Source organism: Calonectris borealis, chromosome 23 (assembly GCF_964195595.1).
Source record: "Calonectris borealis chromosome 23, bCalBor7.hap1.2, whole genome shotgun sequence".
Classification (NCBI taxonomy): domain Eukaryota; kingdom Metazoa; phylum Chordata; class Aves; order Procellariiformes; family Procellariidae; genus Calonectris; species Calonectris borealis.
The window spans coordinates 1,869,223-1,894,787 of record NC_134334.1 but is presented as its reverse complement, the minus strand read 5'-3'; the positions used below and the strand labels follow the sequence as shown (position 1 = coordinate 1,894,787).

The following is a 25,565-nucleotide window of genomic DNA, read 5'->3' as shown; positions in this document are numbered from 1 at the left end:
TTCTCTATTATTCCATGATTTCCTGTTCAGTCAGCAGCCCTGACTTCAGTTATAGCACTAAGGCCTAGTTTTATTTCAAATTGGATTATGCAGAAATCATGTAACAAAACTTGCCACCACCTTTGAGACAACTAAGGTGCTTATTCTGTGTGTCCATGTGCCAGAACTGAGATTCATAGTGGATTCATTGCTTTGCCACAGCAGGAGAAAGCTGGAATTGCAGTTCTGGTGTTTGTGTTCTCAGCTCTCTGGCTAGAGCCTGCTTTTTATTTGCTATGGATCTAGATTTCTGAGGCTATATTGTGTGCTTATGTGTAATCTGCACAAGCTTAATTAACATAAAAAAACCACATTGAAGAAAACCCATGTATAAGAAATTACTGGCTTACAGTATCAGAAGTGAGTTTTTGCCCAAAACTATTTTACATAGCATTGTAGAAAGATAATAAAGTCAATTTATTTCAAACGTTGATGTTGAAAAAAAAAGTCTGCTGTGATTTCAAGACACTACTGACAGCTCTTCTACCCCAAGAACGTAGTTCACAGATTTCATTTTACTTTAGGAGGCAGCATATCTGCTTGCATTTTATTTCCAATCTGACGATGCTGTAAAAGTAATGGCTTTTCCTGAGAATTGTGATTGACTCAATTTATTTTTAACATCTGCTTACTTCTTGTGTGACCTGCTTAGTTCATGAAACACTCACTGCAAAATGTTCAACAGAATGTTAATAGTGTGCCTGTATTGCTCCAGGTAGTGACTTAGCGGGTATGTGAGCGTGTCTGCGTGGATACTTCAGTCACAGCAATGTGTAACTTTGATTTCTTACAGTCCAATGTGTGCAACTGGAAGAATATATTTTCTCAGTTATCTTCTCACCATTGTCATCAAACCCATGGGTAATTTCATGCCCAATAACCATCCCAATCCCTCCGAAGTTCAGGGCTTGTGGTTGGTGTTTGCTGAAGAAGGGGGGCTGTAGAATCCCAGCAGGAAAAACTGCAAAGAGGGGAAGAGAGACGGAGATACTGTAAGGTAGCTTTATTTTTGCATACTTTGCAGACAGATTGTTTGCTTGGTTTAAGGATCAGGAAGGAACATAAAATATAAAATGATTAGAAACAACATCATGCCTCCTCATGTGAAATTGTTTCTCGTGATAAATGGGAAATGACAAGTTAATAAAGGTTTAATTTAGCACATCTGCAACTACAGTATCTCCCTGTTTGAGAACGAAGCATCATTTACATTTCAACTTTAGTCTAATTTGGTCTGTAATGTATGCGGCAGTAAGTCAAGAACAAAATGTTAGTAACTGTCTCTTGGAGATAAGCACAGTTTGTGTTTTAGAGCCATTTTATAGGGGCGCTAATGGATGTTTTATTGCTTTATTTTTGTTAAAGAAAGGTGAGCAATCATATGCTGATTACCAATAATACTCAAGTGTGTAAAACATGCACAGCAGTAATTCCTACAGACCACCCAGTGCACTTGGATGCCAGTCTGGGGCGGGGGGCAGTAGGAGGTTTATCCTTCTTCAGTCTACTGGCAAAAGCCTTATATAGAATCAGTGGGATTCAGTCTTCATCCCATGTACATAAGATGAAAAGCATACACTCTTCTAGAGGAATTAAGACTGCAAGCAATTCTTTCTAGTAAGATACTTTCTAAGAAGTGAGATGTTGAAATTATATAGAAATATTTCATTTAGAGACAAAAACCTTTTTGACTATATAGAAGGTTTTATCTGTACAATTTTGGGGAGAAATATATAAGACAGACTGCAGTAAGACAGGAGTGGGAAATTGAAAGTAGCGTGGAAAATGATTTTCCTCAAACTAGAAACAGGAAGAAACAGGATTTAACTGACATCTACTACTGTGGGTAGCTATGCTTGGATTTTTGGCTTGCATATTCATCTTCAAGTTGCTTAAACCAGTTCCTTCCATATTGCTTACAAGGGCAAAGTTGTAGAGGAACCAGTCGTCTTTAAGACCTGAGTTCCCTGCCTGGAAAGCTGGCTCACAGCTGATTATGATCAGCATAAAACCACCGTGGATAAATAGGGAGCCTGAGCTTGACTACAAGTATAGTTCCAAGGTGATATGCACTAGCAAGCTAAAGGAGTATCCTGCTGTGGCTGAAGGACTGGTCACAGCTTTTACTGTACCTACAATAGAGAGGTAAGTGGAAGCTAGAAAAACAGAAAACATTTTTTTCTGATGAACTAGAAGGCTAAATTATGAGCACTTTGGATGTTTCTGCTTTTAGCAATTATCTAAGTTTTCCCTTGTGACTGTTGGTTGGTTGGGTTGTTTTCCGTTTCTGGCCTTTGCCCTGTGAGCAGGATACAATTGCTGTCTGGCCTAAAAAAGGCATGGATTTTTCCTCTTACGTTATTTGGCAATACTTGGATAGTAGACCTTCTTGGCAGTCTGGGAATTTGAATAAGCATTACTTAGTAGAAATTATTTGGTTCTTCTCCTGTTTGGGGTGCTCAGAATTCAGCAAAGACTCTACAGCATCTGCAGGCTTAACCTGGGCTGCTGGCCACCTGCACCAGCTCAGAGACCGGGGAGCATAGGTTCACTGTGTCTTACGTCTGAAGATCTTCTCTGCCAAGAACAAGAAAGGTCAGCCTAGCAACTCTGCAAAAACTTGCAGATCTGACATTCTGTAAGCAGAGGCAGGTTTCTTTAGTCTGGTATGCCTCTTATCAATATAATTTCAGTACCATCTGTACAGATAGCGAACTGGAGAGCTGCCCATATGTTTATCAGGAATGTGGAAACATAAGTACAAACAGCCCTGAACACACTGTAAGTATTCTCTGGTCTCTGAAGCTGGCACTCATATAGTAGCAGTTACTGTCTCAGGCTTTCAAACATAAGGCTGTTCCAATTACAATATATAAACTATCCCTGCCAAGTTGTGGGTGGGGGAGCTGAATATTCATCAACAAAGCGACTGCTTGAAAAGAACAGCCTGTCTACCTTACTCAGAATTTCCACAAGAGCACGGGCAGGTTTGCCTCTGGAGAGCAGACTTGCACCCTTGTGGTGCAAAAAATGATTAATTAGTTCCATGCAGCTGTTTAAAACTATTGTAAACCTACCTATCTGGTTCCGATTGGGGGAATAGAATGCATTGACCACTGCAGCTCCAATTATCCATCTAAAAATAAACATTGCACACAAAGTTAGTCATGATTTTTTTTTTAGACATTCTTTTTATTGAATTATTATTGTTAAAAAATATAGCCTGCACATAAGGAAAGGATTGAGGTAGGGAAGAAGGCTGCCATTGAACACAGCTGTAAAGAAATACTAATACCAAGAAATAACTGGTGTCTCATTTATGGGCACCTTTCATCCAAAACAATGCCAAGTTAAAGTGAGAAATGCTTTTGCTCTTGAATGTTGAACAGCCACATTGGGGTGGAATGTGGTAACTGTTTACCAGCTCATCTTAACACTATCTGAGCTTGAGAAGAAATGAATAGTTTACATTCAAAAGAAATTCAGCATTTTGAGCAGCAGAAGGCAGTTACTCAAATTGGAAGTTAAGACCAAACTTTGCTGAAAAATTAAAACTGAATAAGCACAGTCAGATATGTAAATTTCTGCATTTGGAGTCCAATATTTCATAGATAATGAGTGTTAGCTTTGAGAAGTAATTTTAAGTAGGCTACGTCTGGAAAATCTCTCCAATAGCTTGATAACTTTTTATTCTTCTCTTTCTCCTCCCCTTCTCTTCTACCTCTGACTTCCAGTCACCCTGCTCTAATGGACCATGCAATAACAGTCTGAAGCCATGAACTCATGATAAGTATTCAGCAGCATCAGCCTAAGATATTCTTCTTCCCACACCTCTTGTCCTTATAGTATGGACATCTTGTGATGCCCTAGTTGCTCTATCTGCTGTTATTTTGACATAATTACTTGTGGGTTGCTCTGGAATGGAATCAAATTTCCTGCTTCAGAAATAGAGCACATGTCTGTACCTTTCAGTTTTTGAAAAGTTGGTTGTTCTGGACTAACAGAACAGAAAGGACTGCTCATCACAGCCTGGGAACAGGAATAAGTGGTAGAAATGGGTTGTGCTGGTACTGCCAGGAACCTGTGCGTAACACATGCATAGAGAGGGAGTAGGAATCTGTTACTGAATTTGAGGGGGTACTTGAGAATTTTTTAAAACGGTTTTGCTCTGAAGGCCAGTCTGTTGTGAAAACATATTCTTGGTCCATAAGCTTCTCCTTGGCATGCCTGATATGAAATGTTTGTAGCTGGCCAGGTAGCTTGTAATAACTAACCCCCCCTTCCCCAGAAGGCGATGATTATGAACAATGGCCAATATTCTTAATTGCAATGATTAGCTAATAATATCAGCAACATTAGTTATATACTCTCCTTCAGTTTAATTAAACAGTTATCTGGAGTGGTAAGTGGTTTTATGTCTCCTTGGGGAAACCCTTCAAGCCGCTGGAGAGACATCGCTAGAAAGATATAGTTCATTACATGGAAAAAGTGCAAATTACTGGTATTTCATAATCATCAAACTACCAAGCAAAGAAAGCCTAATTCATGAATCCATGAAAAGGTTCCCACAAATGTGCTTAACCCACACCCAGAATGAGCAGAGGTATTGGGAATTTCAGCTAAGGGCTACCATCTCTCTCTGTAGACAGACTATAAAAGGCAGCAATGATCTATAACACAATTTGTGGATTAAGAACACCAATGCTGTGCAAAAATTTTTGCTATGAAGAACACCATGACCGATTCCTCAAGAAATGAGGAAACAGAAAAAATGCTCTGTTATTTAGCTGACTGATCAGAAAACTCCCTTGGTGAATTATTCATCAGTAATTCACTGATTCTAAGTGTCTGCATTGTGTGCTCGCATTTTGAGTTAAAACCACTTCATGGGAAAAGGGAAAGAAAAAATGAATAGGGTTTGCAACAATTCATTTGACTAATGCTTCCCTTTGGAGAGTTTTTGTTTGCTTGCTTATTAATAACTCTGTGTTATTTTACATTTTGTGAAGAGGTGTTTGAAATTCTTATTGGAATCTACTTTCCTTTGTCTCAAGACATTCTCTTCCAGCACCACACAGGCTGGAAGCTTATTAGCGAACAACACATCAAGTTGGTATTAGCTTCCTTAATTCTGCCTTCCATTACAGTGTATCTGTCACTAATGTATTCAGCAGTAACTTTGCCAGACTACTTCCTGAGCTGGACACCTCCAACACAGCTAACTGGACTATTAAAAGTTCAGATTGGCTAGCTCATAGCTCTGGAAATCAGGTCATATTCCAAGGCATTTGTTGCTGAACATGCAAGCCAGGGCTTCTGGGATGTATCCATGTCATGGACTTGGCAGGAGCTCAACTGCACTTTGAAGGACTGGAGGGGTCGTCCTGGTGATGTTGTAATGCTTCTTACTGGTTAGGGACGCCAACTACTCACCTTGGAGCTGTTAGTGACAATTTATGAACATGCCACTTTTGATTGTTTTAAGACTAGCACTGGCTGAGGGTTTGCCTAAGAGTAGAGAACCGTGAGGTAACAGCTAGGGCGATACAGGCTAAGACCTAAGACTTACTCAGGATGCATTCACGGAGTCAAAGAAGGGATCGTGAAGCAGCCAAACCTGCACCTATGACAGGCACTTCCTGAAAAATACATTTATGCTTTACTAGGTGCAGTGTGAAGTAATCAGCTGGAAATGGACATAAATTAGATCTGGTGCTCAACTTCCCCAAGATTGGGCATATTTCCAACAGAATTCTGGCCAGAATATTTTAAGCTTTTTTCCCCTGATTATAAATTTTTAGAAGTTCCATAATACTGCTTATCTCATCTCCTACTTGCTGAGTTGTCAGAAAGATCTGTCACTTCTTTTGTGTTAAGTAGCTTCAATATAATATCTGAATGTGAAGTAGCTTGATGAACGATGAGGGATTCCAAGAGAACTGGATGAATTCCTACCACAAGAGGCAATGAACTACTTGTTTAATTCCAGGAAATAACTTAGAATATCTCAGACATAAGCATTCTCGGCCACCCACAGCGTATGACTTAAACGTGATAACCGTTATTTCAGAATTTAGATTGTGTCTGTAGCATGCAGTCTGGAAACTTACATATCTTGGTCAACTCTCTCTCGAAGTTTTTTCAAGCTCTTTTGGGCTCCAGCTTTCAGGTTTTCCAGAATGTTTTCAAAGTAATGGTGTTCACTGAAGTTTAACTAAAGAAACAGATATCAAAGTATATTAGTAAGCTGTGTGGAAAGAGGAATTCCTCATGCCACTGGATGTATCTTCTAAAAAACGTTTTGATTGCAAAGTATCATTTAATAGTTAGCTCTTTGCATGCATTTATTTATTAAATGTTCAACACAATCAAGTTCGTATGCTGTCCAGTCACTTGGAAATGACAGGTATAAGTATTCCAAGTGGCAAGAAAATAAGTGTAGGCTTCTTTATTGAGGTACTTATTGAGGTATGCACAATATACTTACATTGGCATATTCCTGATCTAGCTTTTCATTCTGATCTTCCAAAATATAATCTGGATAGCCAATTTGTTCTTTAATTGCCATTGCCTAGAAGAAAAGAGTTTAATGTTTCCTCATAATTGTGGTGGTTTTTTTTTTTTTAGTTTCAATACATAAAATAGTTCAAATTCTTTATTGCTATTGTCCACCTGTTTGTGAGAAACTGGGTGCAAATATTTAAAGGCCTTGTTCAAATGCACCTTATTGATTAGTAAGACTTTTTTTTTAATATGGAACGTACAGTCTTCCCCTCATCTCCTGGTGTCCAGCCACTATGGTAGACTTGCAGACCCTACAGCACCATCTGACAGGGATTGGGCTTAACCCTCATTTAGTACCTTTTCTTTTCTTTGCTATTGGAACAGTGCTGATGGTGCTAAAGTCAATGAAAAGTTTGTAAAATTTTCTTTGGGGGATTGCATTGTATTCATTTTTCATTCTAGTTGATGCATTGGGTGCCATCTTCTCTCCTCATTTATAACATGGTTCACAAGACTCATTAAAGAAAATAAAAATGTATGTGAGCTAACAAAGGATTAAAAAGAAGAGGACAATGTAATAGGATAATGGATAACAGGCCAGTGAACATCAAAGTTTCTTCCTCTCATTTGTAGAGGAACTGGGAATAGTGATGCTACAAAATTCCGAAGATCTCATATTCATGACAGAATACTGAGAATATCTCTGACCTTCTCACGAGCTTTCTCTTTAGATGCCTCATCCATCCACTGTAACTCATCTAAAGTCTCAATGAACACTTCACGAATCTTATCTATTAAATCTCGGACCTAAAAGAGAGGCAGTAAGAAATTAATCATTTACATGCTATTTTATCCAGGCACAGCTAAGGAGGGGTGAAAAGCTTCCCACTGAAAGATGATGTCCCCAAATTCTATGCTCTAAAACATGGTACTCAACGTTTAAAAGAGCATCATAAATGAGTTCTTATGCCTTCTGACTCTTGGCTGATTGATATCTTTAACTGACAAAATAGACTGGGGGATCAGATGGAGGGGAATGGGCACTGTAGACATTGTGAATGTACAATAGTATGAAGGGTAAACTACATACCATCCTCTTGCTCTCACCAGCAAATGTCTCCCTGACATACATTGCTCCCACTGCGTTCTCCATGTTGTTGTTGACGTAACTCACACATTCCCTCCAGCGGCCTTCTTCCAGTGTTGTCCCATAAAGTGCCTGTAGGAAAAAAAAAAAACCACCACAGGATTAATTCTGCCTACGCATCTCTTTTCTAAATCATTGCCTAAAAAGGAGGTTAACCTAAGACAAAGGCTTCCATTGTTGGGATTGCTGTTCTTAGATTTGTTTGGGGATTACATGACATAATAATCTCATCGTATTGACAAGGACTTGTTTTGGTGGCTGTGGGACTCCCTTCCAGTACTATGCTCTATGGTCTCTTTAGGAAGAGAGGAAATACCTTCCTGTAGCTGGCCCGAGCATCCTTGAAACGCCGACTCAAGCTGCTGACTCGATCAATTACCAATCGCCAAATGAGGTAGTTCTGGATGGTGCTGTGTGGGAAAGCAAAGCTGAGTTTAATCCCCTGTAAAAAGCAACACTATTGCAGACAGTCAGAGGGGGATCTTAATTTGGAATGGAGATAAGAAAGCAGCTGATTGCTGCCAGTCATCAGTTTCACAGCATCTACAGGTGACTGTTCTTATTTAACAGGCTGGCTAACTGTCGAGGCATCCAGACTGAGGACTGTACTACCATTCTGTTCAGGGATTAATTCCACCCTCACCCCCCCGAGTGTAACAAGAGCTAAGCCTGTGACATTTTTTTTTTCTTCCTATTTAACCTTCTCTAAGCACGTGAGCAGGTGAGACACCTAGTACCACAGTACTTTAGGACCATAGGACTTTAGAAGACACTACCCATATTTTACAGTGAAGTGGAGTCATTTTTCTCAGAGAAGCTCTGGCAGAACTAGCAAGCGGGCCCAATAACTTACATTTCCACAATACCTCCGTAACTTTTGTCTTGGATATTCTCCAGTTTGTTTACCTTGCTGAGTATTTTGAGATAATTGCTTTCAGCTCTTGCAGATAGGGCATGCCATATACAACAACCTCTTCTTCTGGGTCAACCTGAACACTTACTGAAGACATGACACCTTGGATGAAGAAGGTCCAGTTAAATTCCTAGGCAGACGAAAGACACATACCAATGCCAGGTGTTTAAGTGCCTTAGTAACTGTCTGGACTTTATACAGACATACATTCTATGGATTGAATGAGTTGTAGTGTTGTTCAGTAGAAAAATGCTTTTTAAGAGACTCTGAACACAAGATTAAGAATGGGAATGATTTTATACCTCTCTTTGCATCACTGATAAATTCACAAAGCCATTTCCAATTGGCATGGTAATAAGGGGAGGCTGAAAGTATTAGACTGCTCATTAAACACTTACGTTCAATGCAAACTTTTCCTGTAGCTCTTTTAAGGTCATTTTGTTGTACAACAAGGTTACATCATGCCTTTCTTCTGCTGGGGTAGTTGCCTGAAGACATTCACAAGGTTATTACTAGAATCAACTGACACAAGTGTCAATGGCTGAAACCGCATGCATACACGTGCACACATACACACTGAAATAATATGCAAATAAAACAGTTGATTTTGGAAAATAAAGCTCATTTGATGGTGTCCAGTGCTGCTTTCTAAATTTCAGTACAGGAACTCAGGCCGATTCAATAATGTTTCAGTAATATGTTGAGCCAAGTGGTTCCCTCTATCCTCTTTAGAATGGATAACTAAGCTCTTAGAGGTTTTTAGGGTGCTATAGACTTCTAAGGATGCAAGGGAGTTAGCCCTGGTGTTATCATAACGTATGTTTAGCAGAAGATAGATCATCCTGCTTTAGGAGACTTCCAAAAATAAATATGGCTAGGACTAGAGCAGATACAGCAGCAGTGTATACAGTAGGCATAATTATACACACAGAAGCTCTGATTTCTGGGCTGCTCATGGCACAAGAAGTCATCTTCCCTCTGCTTTCTTCTAGGCCATGAGTTTTCTGCTGTGTTGAAAACTGCTACAGAAAAGAGCAAAAGACTCTCCCCCTCACCCCTTGCCCCCCCCAACATCCTGAGAAGTTCTTGATTTCTGTACTCACGTTTGCAATCTCTGTTTCAAGCTCCATAACCTTTGCCATTTCCTTGTGGACAAAGGAATCATCTTTAGACAAATTCTTGTCTTCCCGGATCATTTTGGCAATGGTGATCATGAACTGCAGGTAAGCTTCTCTCACCTGCACACAAGAAACAGAACGTGTGTGTAGCACTGTGAAGAAAAGGTTTGCTGTCTATCATTTCTCATTCAGCAAACCATTATTTTTGTTATTTTAGCTTTACAGTGTGCTGTGAAGAAGTCTGGCCCAGGCGTCACAGCCTCTCCCCTTGTCTCCAGTGCAACCCTCCCCACTCCATTTTTCTTGTCTTTTTTTTCTACTATAATAGATACTACTGCAATACCTAGGACCTCAGTTCATCCTGGAAGACCTTACAGTGCAGCTGCCAGTCTCAAAATACATAGTGAAAGCAACACTTTCTGCTTCCCTGTGCAATAATCCCTGTGCAAATCTCTCTGGCGTTCTGGATTAGAACTACTACTTGAGCAAAGAGAAAGCTCTGTGCTTTGAGTTACACTATGGGAACAGTGATCCCTACTAGCCAAAATACCAGGGTAAACATGGAAGGTTTAAGTTCTCTGAAAGTAACACCTTAAGTCTTGTAAACTCTCTGCTTTCACTGTCTGAAAGAAAAGTTCTGTCTCAGATGGTTCCCGTGATGCCGTTGCTTTATTTCTAATAGGAGGGTATGGCTGTGACTTATGCCTCAGAATGGACCTTGAAAAGATATTTGGCTGCTGAGGGAGTACTGATCTCTGATGCAGGAAAGCTTAATGCTACCTATTCTTCTTGCGTGCTTTTCTTCCTCCCCAGACCTTGGAAACCAGATAAATACAGTAACTGTTGTGAAATTGAGTCTGGGCACTTACATGATGATGATTTGCGTTTTTAGGCTGAATGCTGAGGCCTTAATCAGGCCAGACTCCCACAGGCCTCAGTATGAGTTTTGCCAAAAGATGCTGGACTAAGCACAGGGGGAGTTTGGGTCATCAGAGTTTGGTTCATTGTCTGTGGGAAGTGAGCTGTTAAATAGCAAATAAAAAGGGGTTGTGTCTCCTCCTTATTCATTAAGATTAAAAACACAGCCTTAGCCCTTCTTCTTTATAGCTTCGAATTAAAACTGTATTAAGCAGTACTGGTTTTCTTTTGCTAATTTAGGATTGTCTATGTAGTGTACCTGATTTTCCACCTCCTACAAGTCAATCTAAGTCTGACTTTCATGCAATGATGCATAAATATCCCTCTTTTCTATCATAACTGCCACTATATATGTGAAACTTGCAGAATAGAATCCTAGTTCCAGCAGCTATCTGTAGTTCCCAACACAACTACGAGGAGATTGTTTTGTATCATAAGACAGATTAACAGAAATTGGCAGTTTATAAAGATGCCCAGAAGGTGTGGAAACAATCTCATAAAAACTGCACAGGACTATATTTTAGACTATATTATACATGAGAATATAGTCAAATACATTGAAGTAAGAAGACGACCAGTCTCACTGATGTTTTCATCTGCCTTTACAACCACTAGACAAAAGAGTCGAAAATGCTGATTGCTGTCTCTCTGTATTCCCTTCCATTCGTGTTAGGAAAATTAGTTTGATGTTAGGCTGCAAATACTCTTTGTTAGTATGACATAATTGAGGAAAATACAATGTACTAAAACAGTATTTTCATCTTGGAAACTGATAAATTATCTAGCTAAGTTTGCAACAGCTTCCTATATATTTACAGAAATCCTCACATTTTTGCTCTGAGCATTGGCAGAGAAAAGCAGCTACAAAATAATCTCTGTCAATTTTCATGTAATTTTGGGGAAAGGGGGAAGTAAGAGGCAGCAGATTCTTACTAGCTGAGTATATGTTTCATTGATATAGCTTTTGCTGCTCCATGTAAACCACTTTTTTTATTATTTAACTTTTTTCCCCTGAGTGAACACGTGAAAAATTCTGAATATTTTGGTGTTCAACAAAATGTATTTTGGGGTATTATATGTTCAAATATGATCCAGTATGACAATTATTCTCCCATATCTATAATCCATCTTTCCAGTATCTTGCAAAAAGTATCCAGAACTTTAGAAGAAGATATAAGTGAATCCAAGATAACCTGCACTGAAAATGTGAACCTATCCTTCAAAATTAGAGACTGTTTTCAGCTATAAAACATGATGATTTTTTATTTCCCCATAACCTTCTCATCTTTATGAATTGGCCAATTCTGGGGAGGCTTGATATTTATACAGTTGTTCAGTCTTTTTGTAAACTTCACAAAATTTTGATATAATTAGGAAAAAATGTAGCAATGAATGTCATGGTCTAATTCTGATTGCTACATAACATGAAGATTCATATATTTGAGTTTTCCAAAACACAGGGATAAGTAATAAAGTTGTTTTAGTAGCACATAGTAAATAAATTACAAGGAATACTTACTCTTTGATAGTTGCCCCCATTAAAGTAGTAATCCCTGGATGGCATTCCTAAACTTGGCTGGTCAATCTGAAGGAAATCATACATTTCTTTAGTTAGTGATGAACAGGAACTGGTGTTGTCCAAAGGTATCCTTGAAAGGCAACACAAAATGCTGCATGTGCCATCCTTTCAGTGTTGGAATGACAATAGTACACTCTTACCAAACAATCAAAGAACTTTAGCTTTCTAGGCACTGGGGTGAGATGGAAGGTACAACTTTTGTCTCTGGGTTTCTAGACAAGGACAGGATGGATACTTAGTGTGGGTTATCAAGCAAAATCTTTCAGTAACCATTGAGATCTAAGAATAAATTTAAGCAACTTAGAAAAGAAGCTGCTTGACTTGAGGGCTAGACTTCATGCATAAGCATACATGAACAAACTCTGAAATATTATTTACACGTTTTAAAAACATGGTTTTGTGCTATATATTAAACCTTACCACCATTTTGCAAGTCACAAGAATTTACAACCCTTAAATGCTGTAAATCAGCCAAGGTCCATTGATTTTTATTTCTTTAACTGAAACAAAAATTATGCTACTATAAAATGTTTCCCAATATGACTTTGAGACAGATCTGCCACTTGGGGTACAGAACTGTTGCATACATTTTGCCAGTATTGTGCATACCCACTGACTTACAGAAAGCTAATCTGTATGCAGTGTAAATAACTACCCATTATGATTCTGGCATATAAATAATTCCTTACAATTTTTTTCTTACATAAATGATGTGTCTGCTGGAATCCCGGTCATCATTCCATACAAACATGTCAATGAGGACACGTTTGTTAAATCTGGAGTTCATTATGGAGAGTTTTTCTTCCATGCTCCAATTTGGCTCTGGGAGATAAAAGAGAAAATATAAATCATTTTTCAATATATATCAGGACTGATTAAGTTGTATAATTTGCAAGCTTATTGCTGAAATTGCTTAGAACCAGACTGGACATGATGTGAGAATATTTGTACGGGACATTCCTATAGTGGCTAAAAATTGCTAGACTGTTCTTACTGGCCTTATCTGTCTCAGTGATATAAAGTAATCATAAATGATTTTTTTTTTATATATATATATATGTAATTGCCTATGCATAGCATAAATCACCACGACCTTGCCTACTTAGGCAGTTATGCTCCAAACCCTAATTAATATGCAAGCATTAGAACACAGCTATATTGGTTCTATTGCTTTTGCTTTCATTATTCATGTTGGTCCTTCAGGCTTCCTAACTGTCTTAAAATGTGCACTGTTCATGAATGAGATCTTATAATATGGATATTAAATTTATACTATCTTATTTATACAGATCACTGCATGCTAAATATGTATGATACCCTGACTTTTGTTTATGAAGAAAAGGTTAAAACTGAGGATCTAATTCAATGACAGTCTCCTTAGTGCAGTAAATAATTCTGACTTAATGCTACTGAGCTTTTTCAAGTACAGCATTACCTTTGGTCTTATTCCAGTCTGCAGAAGCCACTGGCCAATCTCCAACCATCGTCAAGGCCTCTAGCAGAGGCAATGAATCTCGTTGCTCTATAAGACCTGAGAGAAGAAAAACAAATACTATATTGTTTTCATAGGAAAAAAAAAAAAAGAAGAAAAAACAGGTAATGGGCCTAACAGTTTAAATCTGAAACTGAATTTGTCATAGCAGAAAATAAGAGACATCATGAAATCATATGTCTCCTACATTAGTCTTCAGAAAAGTAATGAAAATACTTCTGTTGACTTCAGTACTGATTTTGACTGAATTGGTTTGGAAAGGATGAAAAGGACACATTTTTGCATTCAGAAGGGAAGGCTTTGTATTGATACCAGAGGTTGGTAACCAACATCCATCCTTTCTACATCCCAGAATGTGTATATTAAGCCTTAATGATGTACCAAGGCATCTTCATTCATTTGAAGATTAGCTTTCCAGGCAAGGCCATGCAGATTAGATAGATATTGATTGGACTTTCGCTTAAAAGTACGTTGGTACTTTTGTACATTTGGTATTAAACAAGAGAATCAATGGAACAAGAAGAGACTCACTCTCATTCATGCATGACTTGTAAAGTATTTTAGCTTTCTGAAATGCTTCTCTGTCCCCTTGATCTGAAGTCTCCAGCACACCTGGGGAAGGAACCATTGCAGTGAGATTTTTGCCCTGGAAAGCTTTGATCTTTGCGTAGAAAACACTGAGAATTCAGGGCTATGATAAATACTTGTTTCTGTAGGCTTCAATTACTGTGAAACTAGAGTGCTCTTTAAAGGAGCTATTAATGGAAAAAGTGTCAGGAAGGAGGACATGCATACAGCTTGTCCTGCTCCTTTTGAAGTTAGTACCAAATCTCCTATGGCTAATTTTTAGCGGGAACATCCTGTTCCCACAAAATGGGTGTAGTAAGAGTTGTAGAGATTAAAGGACTAGTGAAAAAAACCACAATCAACGCTTCTCTGGAAGCTTATTTCTCTGTATAATGTGCAGTAAATAACATCTGAAAGTAAACACAAGTGCATAACCAAGGATAGAGTAGCCTCATTCCTACCTTTTAGAATGATCTCCAGCTCGTCTCTCAGGATGTCAAAAATGCTGTATCTGGAGCTAGTTTCTGGGATAACATGACGGTTCAGCCAGCCCCCGCAGGCATACTGGTAGAAATCCTTGCAAGGGTCAGCTGTTGGGTCCATATTCTGAATTATTCTAGCAGCTAGGTATCAAAATCGGAGAGTTGAATTCCACAGACTGCCCAGTAATCTCTGGGACTACAAAGACTGTCAAGAAGCTGCTGGCAAGAAGGCACCTTGCTTATGCTGCTTATAGTGCATAAGACTAATTTTCATGTATTATGACTCAAAGGATCCTATTTTCTGCTTAAAAATGCAACAAAGCATCTGACAGCAGACATTTGCACTGCAATTGTACTCCTTTACAGAGGGAGCCTCTGAATGGCAGAATAATTCTCCCACAGCACAGTGCCTTACAGGCACGAGCGTGCTGCCCAGTGCTCTAGCTGGGCCCCTAGCTTAGGCACCCACCTATGAAGTCAGTGTTTCCAGGGGGCAATTGGGAACATCTGTGCTGGAGTCTTACCTCTCTTGAGGTGTACAAGTAGATGCCAAAAATAAGAAGGTGAATAGCCCCGTGTGTAGAATGCATTCTCTTTCAGAGAAAATTTGGCCTAAGGGGATTCTTATTATACTTCATAGATACAGACTGTGTTGGTCAATCCACACCTAGTGGCTCAGGCCAGAGCCAAAGAACTGTTGACCACACTGGCAATTTTACTGCTTCCTTATGAATGATACTCCTGATGACAAAGAAAGTATACAATGGAGAAGATTAGGGGTTTTTTGATCAGTGTTTACACATGGAACTCTATTTGAGGACAGCTGTACTTGTTGCCTTTGACAGTAATAGCAACGTGTGTCTAGCCCAAGGGGAAATCTCATTCCTTTTCAACTTCTTCAGTCTTAAAGCCTGAACTATTGTCTATTCAGGTTCCGTTGAACCGACAACATCACCTCTGCAATAATCATTCATAGTAACAATCATTACCTGCTCTAACACATCCAGGTGTGGTACATATGTTGCCTGAATTGGTGCCATAGTGAGTGCCTGCAGGGAGAGGAATAAGAAAGCAGATAGAATTAGTTGTTTTGGAAAGAAATTGCTACCTATGTCACTCTCCAGCAGCCCAACCTCAGTGACAGCTCTGTTTAGTTTTAGAGCAAGCGAGTGAATATTAGTGCCAGTAAAAGATATCTAATGACAACTGTGAAGAAATCTTTTATCTGCAGATTTATGAGGAAAATTTATTGGAAGCAGTATTACAACAGTCCTGACAGTGAGTTTTAACTCTCCTGGAAGGAGAGTAAGACAATTTTTTTTACCTGCTAGCTGTCTCTACAGTCTTTCTGACACATACTGAAAGTATAAGATCCCTTTCTAGACAATCTACTAAGATGCTTTGAGCATCCGAGCTCTTTCATGATCTTCAAAGTCACCGTGACTGAGAAGTTTAAACAGGGGGCAAAAAGTCCAATGCTGGATTACTGCTTTCACATTTAAGAAAAGAAATTATTTTTACTTCTCTAAGTGGTGGGGTGCAGGGGAAGCAAGTAACAGACCTGTGTTTGGTCAAAATTTCAGATATGCCCTTTAAGGTTATTCCTTGCTGTTCAGCAGAGAGGTTGCTCCCTAATCAGTAATGTTTAGGACTGATGAAACAGTGTATAATGGAGACTGTGGACCTATGTTCAAGTTTGCATTCTGCCTTTGAGATGAGCCTGGAAAAGTCCAGTGAAGTCATTATCAGTCATCTCAATGCATCCCAGTACTCCAAGTAGCAGATCTGAATAAGTGTAGTACAAACTGTGCTAAGAGCTAATGGTGTACTAACATCAGTTGTTTCAGTTGTGACGTGAGACACCACTCTCCAGTAAAATATTAATTTTGTTCCATTAAGACCTTGGCTCAGTCCTGTTGATCACTTTCCTCAGTAGTCTGAAAGCAATCAAACTTAGGAATTCTGGGGACCTTCATGACTCGTGGTTTCAGCCCGCAGAGAAGGAGTGATGAGTGATGTGACAAGGAGTTTGAGAGGGAGCACAGGCAATGAAACCTTAGCAGAAGCATTTTCCTCTGACTTCTAAGACAGAAGCAAATCATGTGTGCCTCTACATGGGGAAATGGGTCTGTATGCTCGTTCCAGCAGAAGCTGGGAAGTGTTACTCTTGGCTATTAATATTCTATTTTTGTCCCTTTAGTCTTGGTTTGTGAAATTCTTCCAGTGAAGAAAATCCACAAAAAGCCTATGCACTTCCAATGCATCAGTGATGAGCGGAAACTGAAACTGGAACAGTCCCTAGCTCTTACTGCTTAGTGCTCTACACTAAATATACTGCTATGAGTTTGATGGCAATGATTACAGAGGGACTTGATGTGAATTCAGAGCCATAAGTTCTGCTGCAGACTTACACTGAAGCCTTTGTACATGGTCACATAACTTTTTACGCTGAATGCTAAAGTGAAGGTGTTTGTGATGCTGGTCATGTCACTGTCTTGTGTGCTGTTCGCTATAGAACTGGAATGGAAGGTATCTAAGCACCGCAGCCTGATGAGTGCCCTTGCCCTGGGCACAAGAAAATTAATTTTGCTGTTTTAATTTCCCATATGTGAAACTGGACTAGCTTAGTATCTACTTAGGTTAAATAGACAACTACTTGGTTCCACACTGGAAAACAAAAACTTGAAACCCTTACTTTCCAACAGGATTAGCCATGTTTTTAAACTTTTTTTTTTGATCCTTACACTAGGATGTTTGCAGAAAAGAGCTACTAAAAAAAATTCCTTCCAATGAAAACAAGTGTTTTACATGAGAGCAAACAAGATTACAGTAATTCAGATAGAAATAAAACAGTAGGGAAGAAAAGAGGGCTTTGAAGTTCATCAGTGGAAGCAACATAAAAAGCCCCCACTGTGATTGGGAATGTAACATTCAGGGTTCAGCCGAGTGCTGTTGTGCTGCGTGGGAGTAGATCTGCATTAGAATAACTGCATGCCTTCTTATAGTTTACTCTCTAGCAATCTGAACATGGGATGAACAAAATACATGTAACAATGTGAAGCTTCACATAGAGAGGTTTAGTTTTTTTATTTTTTCTTTTTTAGTTTGTACAGGATGAAGCTAAGCCCAATTTTTGGAGTTTCCTAAACTCTCTAATAATTCCAAAAAAACCCCCAAAACCCAAACAAAGACCCTAAAAAAACCCTAAAAGCTCAGGGCATTTCCAAGGAAAAAAAAAAACCTTTTGGGGAAAAGAAACGAGTAGTTCAAAGGCATACGGAAATTTTCCATAAAGGAGAAATACCAATGGGCAAGGTGAGAAAGAGAGAACTGTACTACAAGTATGCTGTATTTCTCTCATTGTTTCTCAGGGACTAGGCAGGACTCAAATGAAGCCTTTTTTTTTAAGCAAAGCTTCTCTCTTTAATATAACCTGACAATGTCTAACTTCAGTTTCTGGAACCCAACTGCTTTCAACAAGATTCTAAATCCCCACATTCAGAAAAGCCCTTGTGATTGTGAAAATGTAATTGAGCTGTACAAGCAGGGAAGCCAAATCTGTTTTGAAACCTTGGTTGCATGCTCAGGGCTCTGAAACTCTGCCACGAAAACAGATAATTAGAAATGGCTGGTGAGTGGCTCACAGTTTACTTCTAAAAGCGGCTCCTTTGTTTTTCTATCAATTATCTCTTTTATGCCTCAGTACCATTCCTGACAAAGAACCAAGCCAACCTGACTCTGTATGAGATATGACCAACACTGCCCTGTTTTACTTCACAATATATCTGTTGGGTCTTTGCTCACTTGACTGAGGCTCTGTCTACTGCACCTCTTGAACTTCAAATAACTAGAAACAAATGTAAAATGCACCTTCTAAAGTCTCAACTAGACAACTCTATGCACTTCATTTTCTCAAACTACTTTGCTAAAAAACAATGGCCCAAGTTTTCAGTATAAATATAGGTATTTCTCTATATATTTATTTTTCCTCCCTGGTTAAATATTGCTGACAGGTTGAGCTATAATGACATAGAGACTTTGACATCCATGGACAAAGACTGCTGCAAGTACAGACATGAGAGGGACAAGTTGGGTTAATGTTCTACAAAGCCTAGAAGATGAAACAAAACAAATTTCTAGCAGGATTTAGATGATGTGATGGGAAACTTCTGAATGTAAAATCATAAGTGGGACATGGGCTCATGTTTGACAATAATGTAAGGCATGAAGACAGTGATTTGTAGCAGAGGAAAACTGGCTCAGATTGTTCACCTCTGAATCCCATGTTCCTCCTGCTGCATAGAAAATAAATGCGTCAGTGGAAGGGTTTGTGGGGAATCAATACTTGCTTCCTCCTATCAAACCTTACCTCCCACTTGTCTTCTCCCACAGCCAAAGTCATCTAGGATCTAGCTTCTTACAACATTTTTTCTTTTAAAATGAATCACTCCATTTTCCCACATCTTTCTTCTGAGATACCCTTCCTTGGGTATACCTTTTAAAACTATTGAAGAGGGATGTCAAAAGAACAGAAATGGGCCAGAAAGATTTCATCACCAGAACTACTTTGTGCAGTACTAAGTTCCTTCACGGCTCGCAAAATTAAGGACCTCTGCAGTATTACCCTTGCATTTCTTTTATTAAGAAGGTCATAATCTTGCTCTGTGGATAGTCTTGTAAGTAAAAAAGAACCATTGAACCCTCTGCAGAGTGAAGGCTTTCCTCACTTTCAGTCTGAGAGCACCATCTGAGAATTGATAAGGGAAGGTAAGCTTTGCTGGAGCTAAATAAAATGACCTTAGCTGTGGGACTACTCCAGGTGGAAGAAAATGAGGGAAAATAAGCACTCTAGACACTACTTCAGAGGTCAACTGCTCACCTGAAAAATGGCAGAGCTGGGACACGCTTCAGATCCCACTGGATTCACTGTAGAGAATTCTATTGTCTTAATTTGAACTTTACAAGAAGCCACTGAACAGTATTACGTTTACTGGTCAGCCAGCAGGATATAAGAATAACTTCTGAGATCTGTAGAGCACTGTAGTCCTCTTCAGCAGTTCATCTTTTGAATGACAGTTTTTTAAAATACAAGTTGCTTTTCACACCCTTATTGAAGTTCCTTTTTAGACAACAAAAGCAAAGCAAATAATTCTGTATAGCAGAAGCACGGTTTGTGTTTAATGTTTTCCCACTGTGCATTTTGAGGACCGCAGATGGCTGGGGATGGCACACATTGGAACAATTAGATCCACAGTTGTCATCAGGCAGTAAAGCGTGAGCTTTACCTTTCAGTACCTCATCTATTTCTGACACAGATCTCATCTGCAGAAGTGCTGTCAGCACCGCAGACTGCCTTTGTTGCTGTTGTAACAATGAATTGTTTGCAACAAATAATGTAATTATCAAATTTAGCTTTTCTTCCTCTGAGAGGGCCGTCTATACCAGATGTCGGTGTCTTCAAATGGACTCCATAACAAAAGTGGTTTTTATTCCACCTTTCTTATGATTTACCTATAATCATCTTATGATGACTTATCTATAGTTTATCTTTAAGCACGGCTGAGACAGAATTTCATGTGAGAATCAGTAAACTGAGTATTTGCTGACTTTTGCAGCCCTATATGGCCTGTCACTCCACATTCACGCTTTACATTCATGTAGCTCCATCTGAGTAGAATTGAGGAGAGTCTTGCCACCCAAATATCATTTCATCATGACTTTTGTGTTAGCTGCCATTTCTTTAAATTCTCCACCTCCTTTGAATAGATGCCTTATTAATGAACATTCACGCAGTCAAAGAATGACTTGGCATCAGTCTAGGAGACAAGCCAGATCTCAGCCACAACCTTTTCTTAGTGTGCCGGTGACCAGTTAGATATTGCCCCCAGTCAGCAGGTTCTTGCGAATCTATTATTCAAGTGTGCATTAATTGCATTCACAGCATAGGAAATGCCGGAGCGTAACATGGCTTTTTGAAATCCACTCCCAGAACAAGGTGCTTTTTAGTCCAAGTATTGTATTTCTCTTTGTTTATTTGTTTGTAGCCTGCCTAAAAGGGTAGAGCATAGGTGCATAACCATGCCCTCCAGCTTCATAACAGCCTGTACAATAGACGCGAATAATGACAACCTGTGGGGATGCAGACACAAAAAAAAAAAAAAAAAAATCTGCGAATCTTACTTGTGAGAAATGCTACAAACTTGGAAGCCAGAAAGTGAATAAAATATCGATTAAACTAATAACATGACTTTTGAGCAGTCAGGTCCAGCAATTAGGTGAGAATGGAAGTTGTTTGTAACTAAGTTGTGTGGAGAAGTCACTGACTGTGACTTGATGTGTCAGCTACAGTAAGTGTTGAAATGTTCTTCAGACTGTAACCTTTCCAACAAGTGATGAGACTTGGAGTTTAGTAAATATTTGTAGAACATAGCTGAGAAAGAACTGTGAAAAGGCTGCAAAGATGTAGGTGTGGGTGTGATGGAAAGATTGAGAGCATGGTGTATTCAGATTCAAAAACAAATTACTTCAGTTCTGTCTGCTTCCCTTTCTATGATCACCCAAATATTACTCTGCTATTCTTACTATATTTTCTTTTACCTTATTTAGACAAGGTTTTATGGGCATGAAAACTTCTTTGGATGCCAAAAATCCCCAACCTGCCTCTAGAAGTATATAAATGCATTGTTGTGAGAGCTTCAGTGTTTTTGTTATCTGGGTATATAGATAAAAAATCAGTCAGTATTAACATGTATTACAGGCATTATTGCTGTAACCAGAGGCCTGTTTCATGCACCACAATGCTCTTCTACAAGCTATATACAAGCAGGACAAAAATATACTCCCTGAACCACAAAGCCTATATATGCCTTCATATATAAAAAAAGACAGAAGTAAGGCAGGACAGGTAATCCTTTTAATTTTCCATTAGCTAAACAGAATTACTTTTTAGAAGCCTGTCTGTGTACTGTCATTCTGATAAAGGTTGTACAAAGATGAAATGGCAGATCTAAATCTGCTCTTAGTAAACAATCCAGCATCCCATACACATTTCAAAATTAACATCTGAGTGAAATTAGAAATAAAAGAATCCCAAAAATAACATTCTTGGTTCTATCACAAGAATGCTGCTTAGCCACATTTTCTTCCTGTTGCTGTGTAGGGTTTATATTTATGTTACACACCTTTGAGCAATACGTGCTTTTCACTTGGTAAGTCTGAGAGACTTCAGCCTTTTGCCTGAGCACTGGGTATGGGCCTAGATGTAACACCAAAGCAGAAGCAAGTGGAGTATTTGGACAAAACTTTTCAAGCCAAAAAATGTTCCAGTCCTGCAGGACTGGTTCTGGTTGCACTGGAGAGCTCTTGCTTTGTCAGTGTTAGACCCAAGTAGTGCATATAGGCACTCACCTAGAAGATGGTGTAGACTGAAGTTTCTGCTGCTGCTCAATCGCTACCTGTGAATTACCTAAAGCTCGTGGCTACTCTAGGGTTTGCCTACATCTTGGTGTCTCCTATTGCAGTAGTTCAACTACGTACACTTAAATGTGAACGGAGAGAGGGAGAAACTGACTCTAGGTCAGTGCTGAAAACACTCCTTTAAGGCATGAGAAACAGCCGGGAGGAGCTGCATGCTGTACAGGACAAGCAGCTTATCAGCTCTGCAATCATTTTTGTACTCACAGTTTGCTCAGGAATGTCTGAATCTGGGAAACATTTCCAATGAAAGTTTAATTGCTGATACGAGCCTGCAAAATATTTAGATTTTGGAACTGCTTTCTCACGGATAAGCCTTTCATCAAAAAAATGTAATAGTTAGCACTTGCTTTACATGCAGACTCTTCCCATGGATTTGGATGAGACACCAACATTTGGGCAAATATTAATAATACCTGAATTCTGATTTGCCTGAACCCAAGAAGCAAGATGCAGATCAGATTTCTCAAATCCTTTATGCATGCAAGCAACAAAATACTGCATAGCTCAATATTTTGATACAGAAACTCCTACCCTAGAACCTAGCTCTGGGGAATTTTTTTCCTTCTGTTTCCTGAGCTAATAGAATAACTATAAGTAACTTTCTGATGAGTATTATGAATACCGAATACTCAGAGATTTCCTCTGACACTGGAACAAATGCTGGTAACATTCAATTGCTGGTAGCAAAAGGAGTAAACAATAAAAAGGCTTTTCTCATGAATTATTACTCAGAATTGTGCAGTGTTGTACTTACAAGTGCGGAAGAAAGCAGTCTGCTGCAGGCAGGGGATGCAGAGACAACAATGTAAGGAGAAAACAATGCCTTGCTTCAGTTTTGCTATTCATACGTCTTGGTTGTATTCTCTAGTGTTTTAGCAAAGCTCTGAATCCCAGAGGCATTCATGGAAATGACAAACATGAGGCTGGTGCTGCTACCAATCATGTTGATTGTTTCACAAAATTCTTAAATAGGACTTTGCATTTGGTGTGCTAGTGGAAAAACTTAGTTTTGAGAGTAAGCATGCTCTGCAGTTAACATATTTAGGCAAAGAACCTCAAAGTAATATGCCCCATTGTGAGGTTCCTGGCATGACATTTGCATGAAAGTCACTGAACGAAATCTCACCTAGAGATTGAATTCCCTGATGTAATAATAAAAAAGTCTCCCTTTCCTCAGCAGCACACTGCCCTTTTTTTTTTTTTTTTCACATTCTAATAAGCAATCTCCCCTTTAGATTTGCTAAGCAGCTGTTACTTTATAAATCCTGGCAATAATGAATCTTGACTCAGGCTTCTATAAAATAAAGAAATGTCAAGCTTTATACACAGATGCACACATTCCCCTTTAAAATAGTGCAATGTTTTTTTACCTTTGTTAAAACAATGCTGAATTCAATAAAATGCATAGAATTAATTAAAAACATAGAATATTTTATCACATAATTTAAAAATGAAGTAAAACCCAACATAATCCTCTCTGTGCATAAGCTTGGAACAAGGCAGTGATAGCCAAGTCCCTCAGAGGTGACCTCACTGTCTCCCTGTATTTTTGTTTTCATTTAACTCTGCAAAAAGACTTGTACATTCTTTGCAGAGGGAAGAGGAGAATTATCCACAGGTTCCTTACCTCTGCTGCTGGCATACAGGATCACCAGGGCGACCACTGCACAAGTCATGAGAAGCAGCAAGACAGCTAGACCGATTGCCACAAAGCTCCAGGATTTCTTCCCAGATTTTGTTGATTTTTCCACAATATCCATTTGACTTTCTGATTTCCCCATTATTGTGACTCTAAATTGAGGAGGAGAGGGTAAAAAAGAATTAAAAGCACAGGTAAATCAGTATAGGCAGAAATGCATGACAAATCAGAGAGAAAAAGGAAGCAGAATAAAAGCAAAGACAGAGAAAGAAAACTTCCAAATTATTACATGTATTTGTCCATTTGATTGTCCACAGATTTGCCAACCTCATTTTCCATCTCCTGTGCCTACCAGGTTGTCTGCACTCAGGGTGTGCTGGGGGGGCTGTTCTGGACCACACTACGCTAGGCTCTCAGTGGTGCAGTGTCATAACTTCAGGAGCCTGCTTTGGGGAAGTATGGAAAAGTCTCATGACCAGGTTGGGCAACTCCTTTCTCCCACACAGGGAAGGAGGGGGAAAACTGCCTCCTTCCACTCCCCACTTCTAAGGTGTCTTGCTGTTTTGAAGAATGTTCCTCTTTTTCCTCTGTGGATATGAGTAAGCCTGGAGAGCTCTGTCAACAAGAGTAGAATCCAAAAAGATATCCTTCCAGGTGCGAGTGCCTTTGAGCTGTGTCGGTTCTGTCCTTAGCACAGATGAAGGGTTTGGAAAGTAGAAGGCTCCTAGAACTCGTGTCGGCTCCTAGGTCTGCAGGAGTTTGCGACCTCCAGCTTCTCAGTCTCCTCAGAGCCATACTCAAACTTCGGAGCTCAGCCGTGTGCAGTTCCCAGCTCCAGGCAAATGCTCCTGAGCAGCAGCAGGAGGAGGGGTTGCATCACAGCAGCAGACAGGGCTGCGCGCTGGGAGCCTGCGAGCAGCACAAGCTCCACTCTGCTGCAGCCTCTCATAAGTTTCCTCTAGCTTTCCTGAAATCTGCCGCCAGGTTATTTGGCTGCTGTGCTCAGAGAAGGAGCGTGAAGTCAGAGAGGTGCAAATCTATTGAAACCCTCTGGTTCTGAGAGTGCTGGCAGCTTTTGGGTGCAATACATGGGAACAGCTTGTCTGAAAACACACCGATTTATAGATTGTTGCAGGCTGTGCACAGAATTCTTTTACGCTACTGCTTGGAAATCTGTGTGGTAACAACGGCGAAAGACAGTAAAAGCAAGGGCAGGATAGGCATGTGATTTCCCTTGGTTTTTATTTTACTCTTTTCCAGAACAGACTTTGGAATGAGGGAGAAGCAGGTTGGTTTTGGGTTTTTTCCCCCGCCTGCAGGCTGGTTTATTGAGCTAGTGTAACTCACTGCCAAAGTTCACACTTCATAAATTTTAAGGTTGCTGCCTCTCTCTCGACCTGAGTGCTTCACCAGCACTTCAAGTTTTGTGTGTATTCAGGAGGAAGTGCTCAGGGCCCAGCAGGGATTTCTTTGCGACAGTCCTGTTTACTGGGAATGTAAACGCAGAATGGTCCAAGAATGTGAACACAGACCTGTTTCCGTGAAACAGGTAGGAAACAATGAATGCCAGTTCCTTCTGCCAGCAGTCTAAGCCTCCTCTTCTAGTCAGTACTCTGCCTCAAAACCCCTATGCGAATTTACCTTTTTTTTTCAGAGTCATGTTATCTTATCTTAGGCTTCTGTCAAGTGTG

The 25,565-nt window shown here is 39.5% G+C and overlaps 1 protein-coding gene across 1 annotated transcript in view; it reads right to left on the bottom strand.

Annotated features, from left to right (window-relative positions):
• Nucleotides 1-24,697, bottom strand: part of MMEL1 (membrane metalloendopeptidase like 1) — a 32,896-nt gene extending 8,199 nt beyond the window's left edge. Inside the window, exons 1-18 of the mRNA XM_075172203.1 lie at nt 24,164-24,697; nt 23,863-24,026; nt 15,749-15,808; nt 14,739-14,900; nt 14,242-14,322; nt 13,654-13,749; nt 12,922-13,040; nt 12,159-12,224; nt 9,707-9,841; nt 9,002-9,091; nt 8,597-8,733; nt 8,007-8,100; nt 7,634-7,762; nt 7,252-7,350; nt 6,527-6,610; nt 6,150-6,253; nt 3,117-3,175; nt 881-1,000 (exon numbers count right to left, since the gene is read on the bottom strand). Of these exons, the coding sequence (XP_075028304.1) occupies nt 881-1,000; nt 3,117-3,175; nt 6,150-6,253; nt 6,527-6,610; nt 7,252-7,350; nt 7,634-7,762; nt 8,007-8,100; nt 8,597-8,733; nt 9,002-9,091; nt 9,707-9,841; nt 12,159-12,224; nt 12,922-13,040; nt 13,654-13,749; nt 14,242-14,322; nt 14,739-14,900; nt 15,749-15,808; nt 23,863-24,026; nt 24,164-24,213 (1,849 nt within the window). The 5' untranslated portion in view covers nt 24,214-24,697. The remainder of the gene's footprint in view (nt 1-880; nt 1,001-3,116; nt 3,176-6,149; nt 6,254-6,526; nt 6,611-7,251; nt 7,351-7,633; nt 7,763-8,006; nt 8,101-8,596; nt 8,734-9,001; nt 9,092-9,706; nt 9,842-12,158; nt 12,225-12,921; nt 13,041-13,653; nt 13,750-14,241; nt 14,323-14,738; nt 14,901-15,748; nt 15,809-23,862; nt 24,027-24,163) is intronic.
• Between the last annotated feature and the right edge of the window lie 868 nt (nt 24,698-25,565).